Below are 22,783 nucleotides of genomic sequence, written 5' to 3'. Positions count from 1 at the left end.
CCGCACCAGTTGTACTTGCGTTACAACAATGTATTATTTAAATGACTTTATCCTGTCTGTGCCAATTAACAGACTTTGAAATCATATACAACTTAATATTTTATGATTCATTTTTTATTTCACAACAATATACATTTTATCTTATATTAAACCATCCTCAGTGATAAATGAAAGAAAATTGATATAATTTAAATCAAATAATATAAATTCGGGTACACACGTTGTGTTATACCTTGACTGTGCTATACCCTGTAACTTTTAATCTTTCGTTGTCACACTTTTGTAAAGTTTTACAGTTATTATACTACGTCAAATTGGCCAATTGATGCAGCCATTTTAAAATTATTCGTCTGATATCAACAAAAAAGTAAGGAATATACTTTGAATATTATAAAATATGTTTTATTAATAATAATGTTACAAATTAAATAATAATATGTACGTTAAAAAAATTCTTAAAACATACATGTAAAAAGAGTGAACTACTGTAATATAAAAAAACCCAACTTCTTCATTTTTTAATGTTTTTAATTAAAATTTTAAGGACTCCTAAAATATTTTCAGATAAAAATACATATTGATAAAAATACATATTAAAAAAAATACGTAAAATGCTATAATAAAGTGCGCGTTCCGAAAGAAATTTTTTTCAACATGTAAAGAAGGTATTGTTTTCTCTTTAAATAGTTGTCACACGTATATTGACACGTTTTTAACTAGTCTAATTGTCTCAACCAACAAAAGAGACTTCAAACTTCTAATTAATATCACATAAGACTTAATTATGAACGTCGCCGTAAAGTTATACAGCCCAAAATTCGGACAGCTCATTTTGACCCGATGATAACAAAGAGTTAATGACATTTCGGAATATTGCGTAGCTTTTTTACCTTACATAATATCTGCGCAACATCAACGTAACGATTCCGAACTGTTGTTAAGAGTTATAGAATCGGATTATTGGTATAAGATACATATTTACTTGCTAATTTGAAACGTTGTGTGCGTTAAACCGATGTGAGATCAGTGAGTTTTTTTTTAATGATGGCCAATTACTTAAAGTAATCATAAAATTATAATTTCAATCTAAGATCGTGATTCATGTGAAAAAAAAACGTATTTGTTTTATTTAAAACATACTCTTGGCACAAATAGAATAAGAAGTGTTTTATTCAAATGCTCAATTATAAATGCAAGAATTAGATACATTATTCGAATAGTAACAATAATTCTCGTGCTTAACTGCGCTTAGACACATCAGTTTCGTATCCTATGCCTTGCTCTTCGTAGAAATCTGCTCCTCCGCAAGAAGATATAGAGAAATTGCCTAGAGGCAATTTACTTAGAAGTTAAGTTTTTACTTAGAAGTTAAATTCCCTTTTTCTGTTCGTTGGGATGGGACTCGGCTACTCAGGATGAATTATAACTCGCTATGGTGATAGCAACTCGTCCTACAGCTGTACAATGTTATGTAAGAGATCGAGAGAAGTAGATAGAAGTAGAAGCGAAATGAATTTGCGTGGTACAATCGACAGATTGGTAATTTGTTCCCGCTGCGTGTGTGTGCACGTGTACGTCTTCGATAACAATTTCTCTTCGACTGACGTCGCACTGATTACGCTATTGTGGGATGTCAATGCCCTTGTGTAATGAAACGAGTATGGTTTTGCACGCGAACGAATCAATTGAATTGATTCGAGTCCACAGCCTTGGGAGAGAATAGGTTTTCAAGGCGATACAATGTATTAAAATACATAATTTAAACAATGGAAACAAGTTCCGGAAAAGTCGTGAGTCATTGTCGCGCAATTAGAACATTATTCAGCAAGAATATATGTCAATGGCGATAATTGTATTGTCTTTTACTATCGAAAATAAAGAAGAAATGAAAATAGAAGTTACGCAGAGAAATATAAACGCAAATATAGAATACCTGGCTCTCATCAGGTTCCAAGAGAGAAGAATGTTCAGTTTTCACACGAAAAAAGGATAATATTATATGAGAGATAATTTCAGATTTTGTTATTTCATAAAATCTTTCGAAGTTTTCTACTCGTGTAATCTATCGATTGCAATACGTCTTATCACTGAAAATTGATGACAACAGTATGTACAAACATAACGCGTTAAGCTTTACCTAGAAAATGCAATTTGTCCGACTGATGCGCTACAAAAAAAAAATGCTTTATGTAATGCGTTGTCTACAATATATGGAGTAAAAAGTAAGAGTTAGAAATTGACCAAGCACAGTCGACTATTCTTTTCACATTCAATGTGCTTGGTCAATTTCTTACTCTTACTTTTTACTCCGTGTATTGTAGACAAATAAACGCACGTAATGAAGTAGCCTTCAAGTTTTGGCACAATATGTTAACTAATGTTCAACTTGTCCTCGTAATGTCTTAACTATATTACTTTCAATTTTATAGACAAATATATCTTCTCAACATTTCAAGGCTTTTTCATTACGAATTAAAGCAGCTTTCCGCATTTCATATTTGTGGAACTCACATAATTGCTATTATCTAATAGAAAAGATTACAACACTGTTTTCTTTCTTATCAACAATTTGACGTTAATCACTAACGCTGTTTCCCTCGTGAATTCTTACAATCTCTCATAATACATATATTTACAAAATTTTTTCATATTTCATATTTATGAAAATTTCTGAAAAATACTTTAAATTTCTTGAAATTTTATAAATTTTCTCTTTAGAAATTGTAGAGTAGAAATATCTTAGAACTCTATGTTTTAGAATTTATAAAGAAAGATGCAGATTTTCTCAATATTTTTGAAAAATGTTCCAATTTAAATATACTATAGCAAAATCTGAAATTTTTTTTAACAAGTTATAAAATTATATAGAAATTCTAAAAAATTCTGAATTTATATAAAAATTTTGAAAAATTATATGAAGAATTTTAAGACTTTTAACAATTTTCGTCAGGAAAATAATTATGAGACAAAAAAATTATAACTTCTTTTTTCTTATTAACAATTTAACATTAGTCACATATTGTTTTTTATTAATTACATCAATTTCAACAGATACGGGACCATAATTTAAATCAACTATGGCAGGGGCAATTCAGGCATTCAAGGACAATTCAGCTCCGAAACCCGCAGAGCAGTTCAAGTATGTCTTTCTTGTATAAAAGCTTATTCGCAAAATAATCATGTAAAACAATGAATTTCAAATTAGAATATGCTGATTTAGAAGTGTTACAGTTTTATTTTAAATATCGTAAATGAAGTTATTAATAAAATAATGAATATATTCTTCTTCTCAGAGATATATTTTAATATAAAAAAATCATATATATAAACAATCGTTTATGTAATATAAGTTTGCATTTATCTTCCAGACTTATACCAAAAATTATAAACGGAGGCATTGCCGGAATTATTGGAGTTTCCGTGGTTTTTCCGCTTGATTTGGTGAAAACAAGATTGCAGAATCAAGTTATTGGTCCGCATGGCGAACGCATGTATAAGTCAATGCAAGTATTTTATTTAAAAAATTGATAATTACTATTAAAAATATAATCATTATACAGTGCATATTATTATATAATTAAAAATAATTAAAAATAAAATATCCTAATTATTCAAAAAAGCTTTAAAATATTATATATATAAATTATGTATTATTTTTAACTTATTGATAATCACAAATTATATGCAAATTTAAAGAGGAGAGAGATTGTTATATTATTTTATATAATAAATTTCACTTACAGTTTCTTGTTTTTTTTCATTTAATATGAAATAAATGTATGGAATGCAAGAAATACAAAAAAAAAGAGATTATCATAATCGAATATATTAAATTATTTTTTAGGTTTGATTGCTTTAAAAAGACTTACAAAGCAGAAGGTTACTTTGGGATGTATAAAGGATCCGCTGTAAATATACTGTTGATTACACCTGAGAAAGCAATCAAACTTACTGCCAATGATACATTTAGGCATTATCTTTCGCTTGGACCTGGGTATGTTGCAAATAATATATTGCTGAATGTCTTTTTCATATTGTCAATGATATGAGCTTGTGGTATGTGCTCCTCTTTGCATAACATTGTCAAAGCGGAAGTTAACTTGTGAGAGGTGGCATGAGAATTGTTTAGTCGCATAATGTAGGTACAATGCCAAAATATTTTTATAGATAGTCATTAAAGATATTCATAGTGATCATTTATTAACAATTTATTTCTCTAAATTTTATAGATTTTAATTAGATTCAAATCTTTAGCATCCTACGAGTATGTACATAACTTAACAATCGTTTCATTCTTTTAAAATTTATTTTTCAGACAATTACTTCTTCCTTTTCTTGTGTGTGTCATTTTTCCGTTTCCATTCAAAGCCCTAATTTTCCATAGCAATTATCTTCTCATTATATTAAATATTTAGTATTTAAAGGGGTTTATTCAAAGTTTATGGCAAGTAGGTTTCAGCATGAAATATGTTTCAAAAAATAAAATTTCTGTTGAATTAATAATGTAAAATTTTTGTAGAACGCGTGGGCTTTCCAATTAGCTGTTTATAACATCGATTTTTCAGTTTATTTTATAATTTATAATAGAGAGAAATGTTTATTAAATCATTGTATTATAAACTGAGATAATACAAGCGTTTATAAAGTGTTACAAAACTTATAATCAACATCACGTTAAATTAAACATTTCGAGTTTTTATTCTGATATCCTTAATGGAGGATATGAATTAGTGTAGCTATGAAGCTACAGCAAGTTTAAATTATGTCAACAGCAAAGCGAGAAACCAAAGAGTATTGATTGAGCCAAGTTGTCTACTGTGTATAACTTGGCTCAATCAATACACAGGTATGAAAATTATTAAAATAAAAATTTGGAAATGTTACTTTTTACTTTCTTTGTGAAAAAAATTATATATATATAATAAATAATATATTACAGTTCTTCTTTAACATATCCAATTTGCATTCATTCTGGCAATTAGGTTTTTATTATTTCAATAGATTTTAAATGTTATCTCTAATATCAAAAAATATTACCATCGCAGAACTATTAGTTAATATAAAATTTAATTAAATGATTTTGTTTAATCAGGAAAATATAACAATATGCAGCAATATATTTCTTTAAAAAAAAAAATCGTAATTGGAAAGCTCCAAAAATTAATTAGTAATATAGTGCTGTATCGTTTGATCAGCAGAGCATCATAGCATTTTGTTTAGAATACTTTATAGTATATCTATCCTTGTTGCTAATCACTATTATTTATTTGTTTCGATAACTGCTTGCACTTAACATCGACACTGTCTTCCAAGTAAATTACACATAAAGTATATATATATCTGTTTGGTATATCAAAAAATTATCAGACTAGAAAAAAAGTTTTATATTGTTATGGATCAACGATATTTGAAAATAATCCAGCGATATTCAAAATAAGATTTATTTGAAATTCAAGAATATGCAAATGGCATTGCATTTTTCTTGTATTTTTTTAATATTAATTTTGAGTTTATGTCTCACTTTTTGCTGATTAAATTTTACAGAGTTATTGTGTATTACTTTTGATAATATATATATTCTCAAAATTAATTTCCTTAATAAAAATTGATTATTTTAAGTTATTATTTATTATTTTCATAGATACTGTAATTCTATAATTCTAATTCTAAATAGATCAAAGTATTATTAAATTTTAAGATAACGAGCATAGCTCATTCTGTACATTTTTATACAACAAAAAAGACGAGGGAACGAAGTTGAGCTCGCACTATTATGCCAGAATTTTATATTGTTATAAAACACATTGAAATATATTATTTTGTAATTCTAGACAACTGAAGATACCCGTTTGAATGTAATTTCTGAGTTAAATGACCTGGCAAACGGTGCAAGCAACCATAACTAGCTAACCAAGTCGCAAGTAACTCGACGAGAGCAGGGTAATTTTTACTTTCCCCTTTTCATCCTTACGAAATGGTTTTTTTAAAACAATCTAAGAGTAATGACATATCAGAAACTATATAAAATTATAATTAGTTAATAATAGTCTGATTGAGAAAGAGATTGAGAGAGAGATAGAGAATTGCTGAAAATTTATTAAATGTCAGCTAGCATTGTGTACAATGCAGTGTAATTGTTAATTTTCTACTTTACAATTATAAATTGTAGCTTATCTCATTTGCTTTTTTCATTTAAAGTTATTTTCTAATATAATGAATAATTTCGATTATTTATTAGTATAGTAGCTTTTATTAGTATACGTCAACGCGTGTTACATCACGCTCTATTGGAATTACACATAAATTGCGAATTATGAAGTTAACAATTTGCTTCGTTTACGTTTTTTGCCAATGTATTTTGATGCTCTGCGGTCCGTTAAGATAGTTAACGTATTGCTTATCATGCCAACTAGCGTTGAATGATCTCCCTTATCCAAACTGGTACACCATGATGAACAGAACATTTTATACATATCCTTAAAAACTCTGAGAAGTTAACTTTTTTTTTAATCAATTTGAATATTTATCTAATAATACACGATTGAATCGCTATACTGATAATTATGTTTGAATAATAATGAACGACCGAAATGATAATTGAAAATTGCTTTTGAGATATCGATTTTGATCGATTTTAGATTAATGCCCGAACTTGTTTTTAATTGAAAAACATTGATCTCAATCAAACTTATTTGTTACCATAACAATTTGTTAGTCAAACAATTTTCTGAAATTTAAAACACTTTTTTTCTCGGTTTTTTGAAGTCAGTCGTGTGCCAGTCTTATTTATATGTATTAAAACTTTTTACAATACTCCGTGATCCCAGGACTCTCTTAATCTGTTGTTCAGACAACAATTACCAATAGAACGTGAAATGCTCGCTGGCGGCTTGGCAGGAGCATGCCAAATAGTTATTACTACTCCGATGGAACTGCTTAAAATACAAATGCAAGATGCTGGCAGAGTCGCCATGGCAGCTAAAGAAGGTGACGAAAGCAGTCAATAACTTCTTAAAATCCTCCTTTTATGACTTGTCGAATCCAACAAGATTATTCGCGACTATCATGCGCGGAACTATTTGCGTATATCTAAGTTCCTTATAATTATTGCATTGTTAATAAACTTGCAATTTTGAGCAACAGTCGCGCAATTCTTATTTATTGTATCTTTTATGATATCGATTAATTGCCATGGATGCTATATATTTTCAATTAAAATTAGAAATATAATAATTAATAAATACAATTCGTTCGACTCACACGATTCGCTCTTTAAAACGTGAAAATAAATCCATTTTAGAATTATTATACTTGTCCAGGCTTCTAACAATAAATTGCATATCGTATTACTGTTACAGCGGGCAAAGTTGTGCCAAAGATATCCGCTTGGTCATTAACGGTAGATCTACTTAAGAAACGAGGTATACTGGGGTTGTACCAAGGAACTGGCGCTACAGCACTCAGAGACGTAACGTTCTCTGTTATTTATTTTCCGCTGTTCGCTAGACTGAATGATCTTGGGCCAAAGCGAGAAGACGGTTCATGTAAGTAGCGATATAATTATGTTATCATACGATCGATCCTAAACGAAAATATATTAAACAGTAAATGTCGCTGTTAATTATAGCTGTATTCTGGTGTTCATTCCTTGCTGGATGCGCCGCCGGATCGACGGCCGCATTAATGGTAAATCCATTCGATGTAATCAAAACTAGACTACAAGTTATCAAAAAAGCACCTGGTGATCCAACGTACACTGGAGTGTTAGATTGTATACTGTAAGTTCCTCGGAATTAAACATTCTCCTTATTCAGTTATTATTAAGTTTACAGAGTAAGTTTATTACTTGGGGAAACCTGGAAAACCAAAAATTTTCAGGAGATTCCTTTTTTATTTTTGAAAATCAGGAATTTTCATGAATTTTCATGAAATTTTATCTTTAATTTTAATTTTAATTATAAATAAAAATCTAGTTTTATAATCATTATTTTCGACTTGTAGGAAGACATTTAAGAACGAGGGACTGACGGCATTCTTCAAAGGCGGCGCTTGTCGAATGATAGTCATAGCGCCGTTATTCGGAATTGCACAAACCGTCTATTATCTCGGTGTAGCTGAGTGGCTGTTGGGATTGAAGTGAAATCGCCATATCGCCGATTCGTGCCGTTCAAATACTCTGGGAAAACTTGACAATAATCGTTGTAGATCGTAGTTGTATTTTTGCTTGAAATTTTTGCTCTTCAATATTACAATAAGAATCTTGTTAAACGGGATCGCTTATATACAAAGAAAAGTAAAAAAGTATTAATTGAAATTGTCGTAATTCTTGCAAGTCGCAAATTATAATGGATTCGTATATGATTGAATGGAAATATATCTATGTTTTATTATATCCGCAAAGTGCATTAAAATTTTTAATCAAATATTGTACATTGGATCGATATAATATTCATCTGATGCATTGTATTCTTGCAACGTAAAATATATCGATGGATATATTGAAATATCAAATCATTAGGAAAACATATGATTACAAATATTTCACAACTGTACAATTACATGTTATTCAATATTTAGGTTGTTTATGCGTCTTTCCATATAATAATAGCATTTCTTCATCTCTTCCTCATATTTTATAGACTCTATAAAATATATGCGAGATCCTGCCCACGAATCATGCTCATTGTTAAACTATGAGTGTATCGGGATCTTAATTATTATATTTACTAAACTAGCCAATTATAGTCAATTATACATGTATATTAAAGGCATTAAGCAGATTCAACGTGATATTTTTTAAACGTTTTTCATTAGGCATAATAAAATATTTTGGCATAATAGAATATTTTGTTAAAGCTCGTTATCTAGGTTTCTTATTTTTATCTTATTTTTATCTCTGTAAAGAATTAGCAATCTTTATGGTTATATGTAAACGGAAATATTACAGAATTTTCTTTAAAGTAATTGCAATTGTGGTTCTTTTCTCATTATTTTTTCTTATCCCTTTATTTTTCGACACCGTTCTCTAATCCCGAACTGTGGCAATTTCTTTGAATTATCGTGTGATTAAAAAGAAAGATTATTAATATGATTGCAAATGTATTAAGATGAATATATTAGAAATATATTAGATTTTTTAAATTATATTAAGAAAAAAATTTGTTTTTTTAATTTCACATGTTCAAGAAAAATCTGTTCGGGAACGATTAAAAAATAATAACGAAAATTCGTATGTTTGAAATTGAGGAAGATATGCATAATGAGAGGAAAAGGTACAAATTAAAATAAATTATTAAGCTTCAAACATTCATTAATCATGTAGAAATTATCATACATGTTTCAATCGTACACCTCGTCTATGTTAATAAAAAAAAAATGAGATTTGTGTCAAAATATTTTTGTTCGAATTTCTTGTTTTGTTTTTCGTAAACTGCCATGCAAACATCACATTAGTCTTCTTTATATAATAAATCCTACAGCCTCGCTATGGTAGCGAGATGAATCGCACACATTTAAATTTAATAATCATGAATAATAATCACGTCAATATAATCAAACTTATAATTATATTTATGCTATTCTTTTTCATTTGGTGGGTGCAACTTACTGTCTGTCGTACCTCGTTAACAACAATATAATTTGTTTACGCTTTAATTTGTAATACAAGAGTATTGGTATACGATGACACAGATTTTTTTACGATGACACAGTTTGTAATCTAATGCTATTATAAGCTCTTTATAATACCTCACCCTAGTTTTAAAAAGACCATTTGGTTTACTACTAATGACGCATAATACAGTTTATAATAAATAATCATGGGCGTGCCTGATTAAAAAAAAAGTATTTCCCTTTTCTTGAAAAATTATTACCTCCAAATATTTTGAGAAAAATATGCTTTCCTAATTAATTTCACGATATGAAATTCTTATATGTTACAAAAATTCTTTTCCTTACCATTTCATTTATGGGGACATAATAAAAATTTTAATTTCTTACATTTATTTTACTTATATTAATTATATCTTCATAATGATATTCATGATGATACTAGCGATAGTAACATTTAATAATATACAACATTATGTTTTTATTATACACAACATAATAAAACAATGTATATTATCATGTATTATTATTGATTTCTTGCATTATATTTATTTATTATATTTATTTATCTCATTGATAAAAATTCCTCAAAAAATTTAGAGTCAGACACGCTCTATATCCTTATTCAATAACAATAGAGAGTTTCATTTATTAATCGTTATCACATACGTCAATAATATATCAATATAATGTAGATAATTGCCATACAAATTAAATGTGTTCTTTCTATAATTTGCTTAAAGAATAAGCGGTAAATATTGTAAACTGTTAAACATTCATTGATATTAATGTTGACGTTTTTCGCAATAAGTTTATAAAATTGCTTTCTCTTTTTTATCCATCTGGCGTTATTAATATTTCCAGCAAATATGTGTGAAAGTATAACTAATATAACTGTACAGATTTTACCTGTGTATAATGGACTGAGTATTGTTACGTTACATTGCACTTACTCATCTGCCTTTAAGATTTATTCTACATTATTCTTATTAAACGTACGCGCATATTTTATGTATCACCATTAAAAATAAGCTTTAAACTCACTTTCATGATACATAAATATATGATAAGATTTCTACTTACATATTGAAAAAGATAATCTTTAGCACATTATCTTTCTTGTTATAATAAAAAAAATTCTCTATTTCGTAAAATTTCTTCGTGTATTTAAGTACTTCGTTAAGTAAAAAAAAACGTTTCGTTTCGTTGGTGTCATGGTATTTCTATAACCAAAATTTAATTTTTTTAAAAGGCACATATTCTTCGTAATATTATGTATTAGCTAACGCACAACTTCGTTTCTTCTTTTATTTATGTTTACGACATTGCACGATTCATTCCTCTGCACACTCCAATAAATTCGATAATTTATCCTAATATAATTAGTCTTGCATCAGGATACACGTTAACTGTAACATATAACAATATTCCTACTGAGCTACATTTGATGGGATTCAAAAATACTAAATAAAGAAAGAGTGCAAAAGTAAAAAACCGGTTTGTATCGCATAATTAACATCGCATGTTATTTCTAATTAACTGGAGAATCTTTTTTTAATTCTTCCATATTCCAAGATTTATATTTTGCGCTTTTAAAAATATTAATGCCCGTGCAAAGGACAAGATCATTTTACGTTGTTAAAATATGAGCGAGATTATCGCTGCATTCTTCAGTTTTCTCTTCCGAGTGAATTCTTCTCTATTTACGCCTATACTCACCTCATATTGTAATGATGGACCGGCTTTCGGTAGAGTTCGAAAGCGCTTCCTCTTTGCTCTCGGCTACCAGCCAAGTCCAGACCGCTGGGTTCCCTATTGTGTCCAGGATTAGCGGAGGGATAGAGTGGACCTGCGGGAGCGTGATTATTACCGTGCATATATCCATTGTGATTCGTACTGTTCCGGTTATGAGGCAAACCGAGACTGATTTGGCCGGTACTGTTGCTATGGGAATGCGTGGTGGTTACTGGTGGGCTTGAGTGAGAATGCGTATGACTGAGGCTGTGACTGTGTGTCGGCGACGTAAGATGACTTAAATTGTGATGTGAATTCACAATATTGCCGTCGTTGTGACGACCAGGTGGCGGGATGTTGTAGTAATACTGACCGCTGTTGCGCTGCATGTTACTGTTGCTTTCTACCTAAATAGAAAAATTTACATAAAATCGCAACGATCCCGTGATACATAATAGGTACGCATTTTGGTATTCATTCGCGAATCACAGACATTGATAACAATGATAAGAAAGAAAGAATAATTATTTTTACAATATTTAAAATAATAATTACCCCATTATGTACATGCGACGTAGCAATAGAGTAACTCTTTGAGTGTTGATATGAATTACTCCCATCGTTTCCGTTGTTCTCCGTTTGTGCAAGCGAAGCTTGAGGTGGCCTGTAATTCTTCGGCTTTGGAGGTGGAATCGGTTTATAAGTGCCTGGTGGTTTGTTTTGTGAAATTGGTATCGATTTGTAGTCGGTAGATCGGCTGAAAGAAATGATCTTGTATTAGAACTTACAAACTTACATTGACACTTAGACATTACAGATGATATAAAAAAATTTCATTAAAAAAATAAAAAAAATAATATCAATTATAATATTATTCTGTAAAAAAGATGATTTCAATATTAAAAAAATTCTTTAAAATATTCTTATCTTATAAAGAAAGAGATATAAGTATAAAAAGTTCTTTCTAAATTCTTAATTAAACATCAATATATCAAAAAGTAAGTTTCTAATATTCAAAAAAAATGTATATATAAAATAAATGTATATATTTTAGTTTATTGATTATGTTAAATACACACCTATATTTGGCATAATCAGTTCGCGTTTGAGCATCGTGCGTGGAACCAGGCTGAACCGTAGATCTAGTGAATCTATACGGATCGTGCGCTCTCGCTGGTATGTTGCTGCTTTTGAGATCATCAGGTACATTTGGGCCCAAACGACCTGTCGATGTATTCAAATTCGCCATCCCGTAGTTCGCGTTCCCATTAGTATTGTTGTACGAATCATAGGAAGACATACTGTCATAACTTCCCTATGTAAGAGAACATAAATGTATCTTACAGTTGAATAGCGCGATTTATTTGAAATTATGGTACGCACATCAAGAAAGAAGAAATATCGCTTACCGCTTTCGGTTGAGCTCGTTCCAAAGATGATGTAGCATTTGCTTTGTGAGGGGTCGCATTGATGTAATTCCCCATATCTAGAACTGAGTCAGTTTTATTCACTCCTAGACGTTCCTGAGCGGATCGCCCTATTGTCCCCCGTGGCGTTTGATTAATCGGCTTCGCATTTCGATCAACTCGTGGTGGAAGGTCCGGTGGACTATGATGAGGAGATCTAGGCTCGAAGGAACTGCCCAGATATTCCGGCGAACCGGACTGATTACTCCTTTGACCGGACAAGGAGAAGCCATATTTGCTATCGCCTACTCCTTGGGATCTTCTCTTCTGCTGTTCGAACGATTGCTAGAAGTGAAGAAATCTATTAGAGATATTATATGTACATTTCTACCTAGAAAAGAACTTAAAGAAAAAAAATAGTGCAAGAAGAGCAAACTAAATAAAAAATTGTAAAATAATTTGATACATTCGATTTTTATTTTAATTAAAAAGTTTACTCTCCCTGCACACGAGTGCTGCATCAATTATTAGATATATTGTATATTGAATATTTTTATCAAATTCCTAGTACACTTATAATAAAAAATTTTATCGAACGCATTCAATATGCTCTAAATAAGAAATAAATTTTTTTTATTTACAAGATGTAAATCAAGTCTAGGTAAGTCGCTATTTTTAGATGTAACTGAAAATATTATACCTGATAATTCGTCGAATACGGTGGCGGTGCAGTAGTATCATCTTGAGTAGCAATACTCGGATCGGAACTACTTTTTAATCGCGATGGTGGACCCAAAGTACCAGGAATAACGGGCGCTGGGCTCAGCTCCAAATCGCTCTCCGGAGAGGAAGCGTAGGAGAGGCGAGAAGTCATCGGGAATAGGAAGTCATCCGAGAGAGCTTCTTCCGGCTATGAGCGCAGATCACAAAGGACATCACATTAGGCAAACGATACATATGATATGTGAATTAATATCCAACAACACAATGAATATACGTTATTTGGATATCAACGAAGTACCATGAGTTATATTTTTATGGATATTTTGTATAAAAATTAAATTTGTAATATGCTTTCTTAGAACAATAATATATCTCTAACTGTTCTTTCTAAGCATACTACAAATTAAACGATTTGCGAAGGAAGCAAAGTAGAAGTATGATAGCACGATAAGCACGCATTCACAGACATATAAAACATATATAAAAAACTATTTTCTTCAGCAAAAACTATTTTCTTGCGCAAAAAAGTAAAATATTTGTAAATATTAGCCGTGATAAAAAAAAGAGAAAATTTTAGCAATTTTATAATAAACATTTTTAGTTATTTTGCTAATTAGTTCAATAACTTAAAAAGATTAACAATTTTGCTATTTAGCAAAATAACTTTAGCCTCATCTTTAAATTATATTACTATGTTTTCCTTTTTTTATTTTTATTGCAATAAAACTGAAAAACTTTATATTCTCGAACGGCTAGAGTTGAGAGTTTCAACATTTCTTTCCAAATTGACAAATTTGGAAAGAGAAAATAGATTATTAAGCTAGATATAGCCATGCAAAGTGAAAAAATGCATACTTAAAACATGCTGAATTAACCTTTTAACTATTTAAACAAATATACTCGAATGTTAACTTAATTATCATTTTTAATATGTTTGAATAGTCAAATCAATTTAATTGTTTCTTTAACGATTAACTGATATACATACATCGTGTTTCTGTATGAAATACTGCAACAACTGATTTAGCTCAACAAAGAGCACGTTAAACGCTAAAATATTATTGTAAAATATTGTACTAAATTTTACAGTTAAAGAGTTAAAGCAAGCAAGATTTATATATAGCCGAAAAATTGCTCACGGATGACGCCCGAATTTGGAGGCGATTGCGGAAGTGGCGGGAATTTTCCCATGAAAGATGATATTGATTGATGATGTGACAGAAGCATGTCATGGTTCTTGTTCTCATCGTAATATACGTTATCGTTGGGAAGCGGAGGAGGTAAGAGGATGGGAGGTGGAGTGTGAGCGTATACAGGCAGATGCGATAGGTCCCACACCGTGTATCGGCTATATATCGGCTACAATGAACACCCAAATTGCCTAAGATCGCCGTACAACACAGTATATTACGTCGAGCAATGAGAAAAATCCGATATTCGTGAGAAAAGTGAAAGAATGGAAAGAGAATGGAAAGAGAAAAAGGGAATAAAAAAACCATCCCATAGTTATATTTTCAGTAATTTCATTCTTACTAATATTTTTATACTTAATTAAAATAAAACAGGGCAAACAGCACGCATATTCTGCAAATACAACTTGTTAACTAAATTGCTTTACCTTGGTTTGACTCATCCATAGCGAACTTTGCTGTTGGCGATCGATGAGCTCTCTCAGCTTCCGGTACCAAGCTTCCGGTGCATTGAGAGTGATCACCGCGCTGAATACGTGTCCCCAGATCTTATCAAGCTTTTGACACTGCTCCAAAAGTTTTTTACTGCTTTTGTGCGCTGATCTATAATATACATACGTTGCATATAGAATTTTGGAAAGGAAAAGTACAGATCTCATCTTGCTATTATTCTTACTTTGGTATGCCAGCTCTCATCTCTTTGATGACTTGCTTCGTCTCGGCCTTTAGAAAAATGACGATCGGATAAAATTGAGCGTAATTTAAACGATCTACGGCATTCGGAGTAATGTCAAGCAACGCGTGCTTGCCCCTATCCATCACTTCCCTGATAGCGCTCAGGCGAATGATACCGGATGTTTTGGTGTTCTTCCCCGTACCATCTTCCATTTGACTTTCCATTTCTACAAAATATTCAATATTCAGCAATATCTGCTTCGAAAATATAATAACATAGTTTATTCAGTAAACAGTTAATGCAAAGTATATTGTTTACTTACGTGGCGAAGTGAACTTATCAGGAAAATCTTTTAAAAGCTTTTCCCTAGCAAGATCGGCTACAGGTCCAAAGAGAACGACAGGCCTGACAAATCCAGGATGTCTTAAGATCACACGTTCGTAAGCCGGAAATTTGCTTACGCTATCAGAAAACACTACGTCATCCCAATGGTCCTAAAAAATGTAGAAGAAACATGAAAATTAATCTAATCAACTATTAACGTAGATACAAAGTTATTTAATTCTTAAAAGATATCAAAAAATTGCTGGTTATGGCCTTGTTTTTAGCCATTGCTAATGCCAATGTTTCGTGAACCTTGCCGTTCACTTCATCAAGGCGTGAAGCACACTGATGAAGTGAACAGCAAGGTTCACAATAAACGAACGATAATCTTTTGGTATCTTTGAAGATAAGATCCGTGAAAAAATAAAAAACTTAAAAAATCTTATTTAATCCTTTTTTAACACTTATAACGTATGATATAAAAAAACAAAATAATATTTAAATAAATGAAATATATATACAATGTGAAAAAATCTGTATTAGATTATATAATATTAGATGTAGTAAAAAGAAATCCATTATTTTTCCATTCAATTTCATGCAAAAATAATGGATTTCTTTTTACACCTAATATATAAAGATAGATAAAAAAAGTTTGTTGCATTCGTACCCTTCCTAAAGATTTCGAGCGTCTGTGACTGTTTCTTCTTCTCCTGAAGAAGCTGCCTCTGCTCTCGTTAGCACTCATCTCTTTCTTCGTAGCGTTGAACTGTGCGGTTGCAAGTTCCTCAGCCCGAGCCTTGTTAGGTATGATGCCCTTTTGTACCTCTTGATTGTTTCGTCCAATTCGGAAAACTTGCCAGGATCCTACGACGCCATTGTGAAGAGTATCCACCACATGAAAGACATCGCCACTGCGAAAGCTCATTTCACCTTTCTGTGGTTGCTCATAGTGGAAATGGGTTCTGCGCATTTCACAAAGATATATCTTATCAGTCATAATCACCTTTCATTAAACTAAATTTAGAATAATATATAAAAGAATAATATATAAAAGAATAATATATAAAAGAATAAGGTTCCGAAGAAATAAATCAAAAATTCAAAAATAAATTTATACGAGCCAACACAAAGTAATCATATGTATCAAGTATATTAATAAAATAAAAATACAAACATTTCGACTCTCAGTATAGAATTGGTATAGGTAACAAAAATTATTTTCACTATAATTATCAAATCAGTAGATTTGATAAAGTAGATTTATCAAAATGAATAAATTCGAAACATTATCGAACGTGAAAACATCATAAGTCTAAAAAAGTCATCAAAATAAGTATCTTTAATATTTGGCAGAATATTTATGAGTTAGAAATGAAAATTAATAAAATAACGATGAAATGTCAAAGTAGACTTCAAAATAGAACAAAGTATAAGATACAAGGAGTTGCGAGCTAAAGAGGTACTTCGTACTTTACGGAATTCGACGGAAATTATCTTTCCGTCGAATTGACTAAATTTTGCATGTTGTAGTTCTGGTCATTCTAAATAAATATTTTTTAAGATTATTGATTTATATCATAAATGTCACTTACTTTATGTGAAAAGAGTCGCCTCTGCCGGATGCAACAATTTGGTCATATTCCTGACGTCGATGTTGCACAATAAGATCGATTTGTTCTTGCAAGCTAAGAAGGAATAGTACAGCTTCTTCCCTCGTGACTTCTTTCATGTCCATATCATTTATCTGTCGCAAAAATTTTATATTTCTTTATAAATTTTCACACAGATCAATCAGGATCTCTAATCGGAAATTTTTTTAAATCTCTTTTAAAAGATTTTGTAAAATCTATAATTGTAAGAGAATCTTGAACAGAATTATTTAAATATATACTTTCAACACTTTAAACTCTAATAAAATAAACCCTAATAAATTTAAGATTAAAATTATCCAATAAAAGAATCATTTGATAAATAATATTGTTAGACTCATTACCTTTACTTTTCATTTCGTCACTTTTGGATCTTTGGAGTTTTGAACATGGATTTAGTTTGTCTAAACGTAAATAAGTGGTAATAACTTATCACGAATTGTTAACTGACCTTTAGAATTTTATCTCCTGGCTGAAGACCCTGAAGCGATGCGGGACTTCCCGCTTGAACTGCGGTTACAAAGACCCCGGTTTCATTGCCACCACTTAATCGTACGCCTACGGATCCTTCCTTTTGAAATGTAATAAATCGAGGATCCGGCCTATATATAGATAATATTATATACGTATAGTAAATAAACATTGCATATTGTCTAATTAAAAGAATAAAGCAGAATAAAACTTTATCTACTTACATAGGTTGTTTCGTCCGAGGTGAAACCGAATCTTCATCGTACAATTGTCTACGCGTACTATAATAATCTATAAAGAGAAATGGCACATTAAGTAAAAAACTTCGCGGATTAAAAAAAAGAAAACAATCTTCATTATTATTAATTTCGAAATGTTATTAATTTCGAAAGCATTTGATTAAGATAATTTCAATCCAGATAATTAGTAACAGTATTTCATTAAAATAGCATTAAAGGATTAAAGAAAGATAATATCGAATGAAATTTTCGATAAAAAAAAATAAAACTAATATATTATTTTACACTAGATCCGAGATTAGTAAAAAAATAATAATGAATAGTTATTAAAGCTTTATTTAACACTTTAATTGCTATGTCTCATATTGAGTAATATATACATAAAATTCGCAAGACTCATCATTTATGGGTGATAATTTTATTTATCAGATTAAGAATGATTTTACTAAATATTTAAGATATTAAAGAAATTATATAAATTATATTAAGATATTCAAAAATACAATAAAGTGTAAAAATAGATTTTTTATTAAGTTTAATACTGAAATCAGCTTGGGAACTTTTTGAGATTTTTATCAGTACCAATCTTTTAGTTAGACTTTTACTATTTGAATATACGAAATGATCGAAATAATCGCCCATATCGATACGTACCTTCCGGTCTCGGTGGAGGTGGTCTAGGTGGATCCACAGTGGGCGTAGCTGGTAGATCTAGCTGGCTCAGAGATACGTCCATCAGCGGACCTCGCGAGCGGCCCCTTGGCACGAGGTTACTTTTATCTTCTAAGGGCTGCCTCGTGGGTGGCGGAACGTATAAGTTCTGACTACTGTAACTTGCGCCCGACAAGTATTCACCACTATCTCCTTTACCTTGTTGCTGCACATGACAGCATGAGCTATCCCGCGTAATTACAATCGAGAGTCTGTCTTTACACTGGTCCATCAGCTTTCTAGCTTCCTTCAAACTCATATTGTCGGCGGCGACGCTACCTATTCGGGTTAACACGTCCCCGGTTTTCACTCCAATATTCTCTCGCGTAACCTCCTTCACGTACAATCGGCATCCCAGGATTATGCCGAAGTCTAGAAATCAAAGCAGTAAATTACATCTTGTTTCCTACATATTGTAAAGATAAAAATTATAATAAAAGCTTATAAAATAAAGAAGAAGCTTATAAGAATAAAAAGCTTGAAGATTCAAGCTTTTGTCATTGCGTGAGAAATCGTATCTATTAAATATTAACTCAAAAAATTAAATTAAATTGAATTCAATTAAAACAAGTAAAATTAAATTAAATTAAATTAAATGAGATTACGAAATCGGATTACGAAATTGATAAAGATACCGAAAGCTAGACGTATGTGTATGTATATTGCTTGAGATCTTCAAGTTATCGCAAAAGTGTTACATGTTGTCTGATTACGTACCATCTTTTTTGTTGTTTCGTGTGAGTGTAAGCCGGTGACTCTGAGGTACTCCGCTGCCTAAACAACTGGGTGAATTCGAGAAAGCTCTTCGTTTAACAACTAGTAAAACGGTAGAACCAGAATCTCGCAAAACCTGCACGGCTTTTGCGTAATCGGCGCCTTCCAACGATTTTCCATTGGCGGAGATAATACGGTCATTCACTCTATTAACGATACATTTTCAAATAATAATCTTGCTAATTATAATTTGCAATAATCTTTTCATTTTATAAACAATTCCAATTAAAAAGTTTTTATGTAAATTAAGATTTAATGCCAACAACAATGGAAAAGTGTTAATAAATAAGAGATTATAAATAAAAGATTGTAAGAAATCTTTATATGGATTAAAAAAAGAGAAATTATTCTATATATATATTAAACAATGTAAAATGCATTAAAATAAAATTTATTGCTATTTGCTGTGGTGAATTTACTGTAATTTTCCTTCAGCTGGGCCGTTTTTGAGCACATCAGAGATTGCGATCGCTGGGTCGCCATTAGTGAAATGAGGATTATCACAACCTCCTGACACAGCTATTCCAAAGCCATAACCTGGGACTCTGGTCACCTTAATATGGTGGATCTCCCATCCTCTGTCACTAGTCTTAAATGAAAAAGAAGATAAGATAATATTAAATAATTTGCCAATACTGAAAAAATATAGTTTAATAGTTCTAGAATATAATTAAACTTTCGAAAAACTATTTTTTAACACATTTCATTGATTTTGGTGAAAAATTTTTTCAGAATTCTTCACATAATTTTTTTAGAATTTCTAACGATTTATATGAGTGTATTTAAACTTTATAACTTTTTAGAAAATTTCTTAGATTTTTTTATACAAATTGGAACACTTGCATAAAAAATTATATACTAAGAAATCTTTTTTGAAATTCTTTATATATTTTGAATTTACAATATTTTCTAAAATTCTATAGTTTTGTGGTATAAAAAATTAATATAGCTTCTAACACGTTGAGATTTAATTTCTTTCTTCGAAAAAAAATTTATAAAATTTGAAGTTTTTAAGTTATTTGTTCTTTAAATCTTTATAAATTTAAAATATGAAAAATTTTTTAAAATATTATTTTTTAAAATATTATGAGACTTTTTTCACTAGATGAAACATATGATTAAAGTTATCATTATTCTTCCATATCACAAAAATGAAATAGTTTCAATAACTAATTGTGTCTGATATTTTAATTTATTCAAAACTAATTGAATTTCTATAATTAATTTTTATACGCTCTTTTACTTTAATAATATTTTATTCAAAGATATCAGAAAGGTCGCAAATTATTATCATGTTTTCATCTATTGCTAGTGCCAATAATATTTAATTCATGTATATGAATAATAAAATTGATGAGATATAAATATTACTTAAAGAGATCACTATTATACAGGATGTCCCATTTTAACTCAAACGCCAAAATATTTCGAAAACAATGCATTTGCGAACAAATATTTTAAATAAAAGTTGTAGGGTTTAAAGAAGGCTATGATGAGCTACTTAGATTTTGGGTTCAGAACTCACTTTGGGTAAATTAAATTTCTTAATAGAAACGCCTATGTTTTATTGAAAATTTGTATTGAAAAAAAAAAAGAAAATTTGTTCGTGATAATTTTTCACTAAGTCTTCAATAGCGCTCAAAGTTCTCTTATTTAAAATACAACTTGAGCTTTATTAGATCCAAAATCTAAGTAGCTTATCTGCTTAGCCCTCTTTAAACTCTACAACTTTTATTTGAAACATTTTTTTTAATGCATTGTTTTCGAGATATTTTGATGTCTAAGTTAAAACGGGACACTCTGTTACCGATAACTTTTGATTGCATTTTTTGCTAACGTCGTCATATAAACATCTTTACAGATACGTTTAGTGATATAATCGCTATGGTCAGTTGGCATATTATTATTAAATGATTACAATAATATTATGCTGAAAGGCACGCTTTCATGTACTTACATCATCTCTTAATATTAAATAGAGATAAACCCAGTTATAAGTCATATTTAAATAAGATAATATCGTCAAAACTCTAGAAAAGTCAAAAGATACATTGTCATATCATGCAACGACACTTTAAATCATCTTGATAATAATAGCAATCAAGTGTAATGAAGTCTTTATTTCTGCCTTTATTCTGCCTTTATATACAACAAGATTAGCGAAAAGTCTGAAATCGCTATACGAAAAGAATAATTTTTCTAAAGTATTTACAAATTTAGTTAGATACAGATCTGAAAATAATTTTATTAAACCATTAAAATATGTAAAATTGTATATATCGCTCAAGATGGGTCTGGTTGCTAAAATATCAAAACTTTCTGCAGCATTTAATCATTATGCTTAAGTGTCCCACTTATTATTTTAACATAATCCAACAAAATTATTTTCAAATTTATTTCTATAGTTAAAGTTTTAGACACTTCAGTAAAATTTGTTCCATTGATATGAACTTTGCATTGGTATGAAATTTACATTCACCAAACTTCTCTTAATTACATCGAAATAAAGATAAAAATTACAACCGTAAAAATATAATGGTACTTCATATATGTTAAATAAATTAACATTTTATTTTTACGCACATAATGAGACGTTTAACCAGCGGTTAGAAGACGACAGCATCGCCTAATTAAAAGCCATAATTCATTCACTACACATATGGAAGCGAATACAATGGTGTAATTATACACATTCCGCGTGTATTCCTAGCTCCGTGGCGTGTTTTCATTGAAATACGCGCCAGTTAAATTAACGATAATCATCATCGAGCATCGAGCGTTAAGGCACGATAATTAGATTAATTTTGGCGAGGTTATAACAATGGGTCGTGCGTGACCGACGAATTTCGCCGTTAAAATTAAACTCATGCCCGAGTCCTGCAATTTGCTGTGATAAATTTAGTCTCCGGATGGACTTGTGAATCACTTGAGAGCACGTGTTACAGGAGATCTTCTCCCGCGCATGAAAGCGATCGTCAGATAATCCAATATCCCGTATCAAATGGCAGAGTTATCGCCCTCGTGTACGCGACATGTAGTAAAGTTATTTCTAATCCCGTATTCGATCAGGTACGGTATCTCGTACAGGATAAACTTGAATGGAAGCAGTAATAGAAGAAGAGAGAAAGAGAGAGAGAGAGAGAGAGAGAGAGAGAGAGAGAGAGAGAGAGAGAGAGAGAGAGAGTAGTAGTAATACGTATACTACTAGTACGTTACGTAGTACGTACTATATAACTAACTAACTAACTAACGTAACTACGTAACTACTTACTAC

The 22,783-nt window shown here is 30.5% G+C and overlaps 2 protein-coding genes across 2 annotated transcripts in view; one reads left to right on the top strand and one right to left on the bottom strand.

The window, feature by feature from the left end:
- The first annotated feature begins 3,077 nt into the window (after positions 1 to 3,077).
- LOC105622785 (mitochondrial glutamate carrier 1-like) lies at positions 3,078 to 8,140 on the top strand. Its single transcript, XM_012204197.1, has 7 exons — positions 3,078 to 3,139; positions 3,369 to 3,503; positions 3,845 to 3,994; positions 6,851 to 6,987; positions 7,359 to 7,544; positions 7,628 to 7,778; positions 8,002 to 8,140. The coding sequence occupies exons 1-7, from the start codon at positions 3,078 to 3,080 to the stop codon at positions 8,138 to 8,140; spliced, it is 960 nt and encodes a 319-aa protein (XP_012059587.1).
- A 3,184-nt stretch (positions 8,141 to 11,324) lies between these two features.
- The window catches only part of LOC105622783 (tight junction protein ZO-1), a 12,799-nt gene continuing 1,340 nt past the window's right edge, over positions 11,325 to 22,783 (bottom strand). The window contains exons 2-16 of the mRNA XM_012204196.1: positions 19,929 to 20,098; positions 19,453 to 19,655; positions 18,679 to 19,107; positions 18,010 to 18,076; positions 17,766 to 17,916; positions 17,258 to 17,409; positions 16,333 to 16,627; positions 15,661 to 15,832; positions 15,339 to 15,564; positions 15,091 to 15,265; positions 13,450 to 13,659; positions 12,753 to 13,094; positions 12,423 to 12,658; positions 11,899 to 12,100; positions 11,325 to 11,750 (exon numbers count right to left, since the gene is read on the bottom strand). Of these exons, the coding sequence (XP_012059586.1) occupies positions 11,325 to 11,750; positions 11,899 to 12,100; positions 12,423 to 12,658; positions 12,753 to 13,094; positions 13,450 to 13,659; positions 15,091 to 15,265; positions 15,339 to 15,564; positions 15,661 to 15,832; positions 16,333 to 16,627; positions 17,258 to 17,409; positions 17,766 to 17,916; positions 18,010 to 18,076; positions 18,679 to 19,107; positions 19,453 to 19,655; positions 19,929 to 20,098 (3,456 nt within the window). The remainder of the gene's footprint in view (positions 11,751 to 11,898; positions 12,101 to 12,422; positions 12,659 to 12,752; positions 13,095 to 13,449; positions 13,660 to 15,090; positions 15,266 to 15,338; positions 15,565 to 15,660; positions 15,833 to 16,332; positions 16,628 to 17,257; positions 17,410 to 17,765; positions 17,917 to 18,009; positions 18,077 to 18,678; positions 19,108 to 19,452; positions 19,656 to 19,928; positions 20,099 to 22,783) is intronic.

The sequence above is a fragment of the Atta cephalotes genome, assembly GCF_000143395.1.
Source record: "Atta cephalotes unplaced genomic scaffold scaffold00048, whole genome shotgun sequence".
NCBI classification, from domain to species: Eukaryota; Metazoa; Arthropoda; class Insecta; order Hymenoptera; family Formicidae; genus Atta; species Atta cephalotes.
The sequence above is the reverse complement of the archived record's forward strand: the minus strand, read 5'-3'. Positions and strand labels throughout refer to the sequence as shown.

Bases quoted from the DNA above. Each gene is read 5' to 3' on its own strand.
- LOC105622785 (XM_012204197.1), top strand. From the start codon at position 3,078: ATGGCAGGGGCAATTCAGGCATTCAAGGACAATTCAGCTCCGAAACCC. The intron at 3,140-3,368 runs GTATGTCTTTCT...TTTATCTTCCAG, and splicing joins AAACCCGCAGAGCAGTTCAA to ACTTATACCAAAAATTATAA. The intron at 7,545-7,627 runs GTAAGTAGCGAT...TGTTAATTATAG, and splicing joins AAAGCGAGAAGACGGTTCAT to CTGTATTCTGGTGTTCATTC.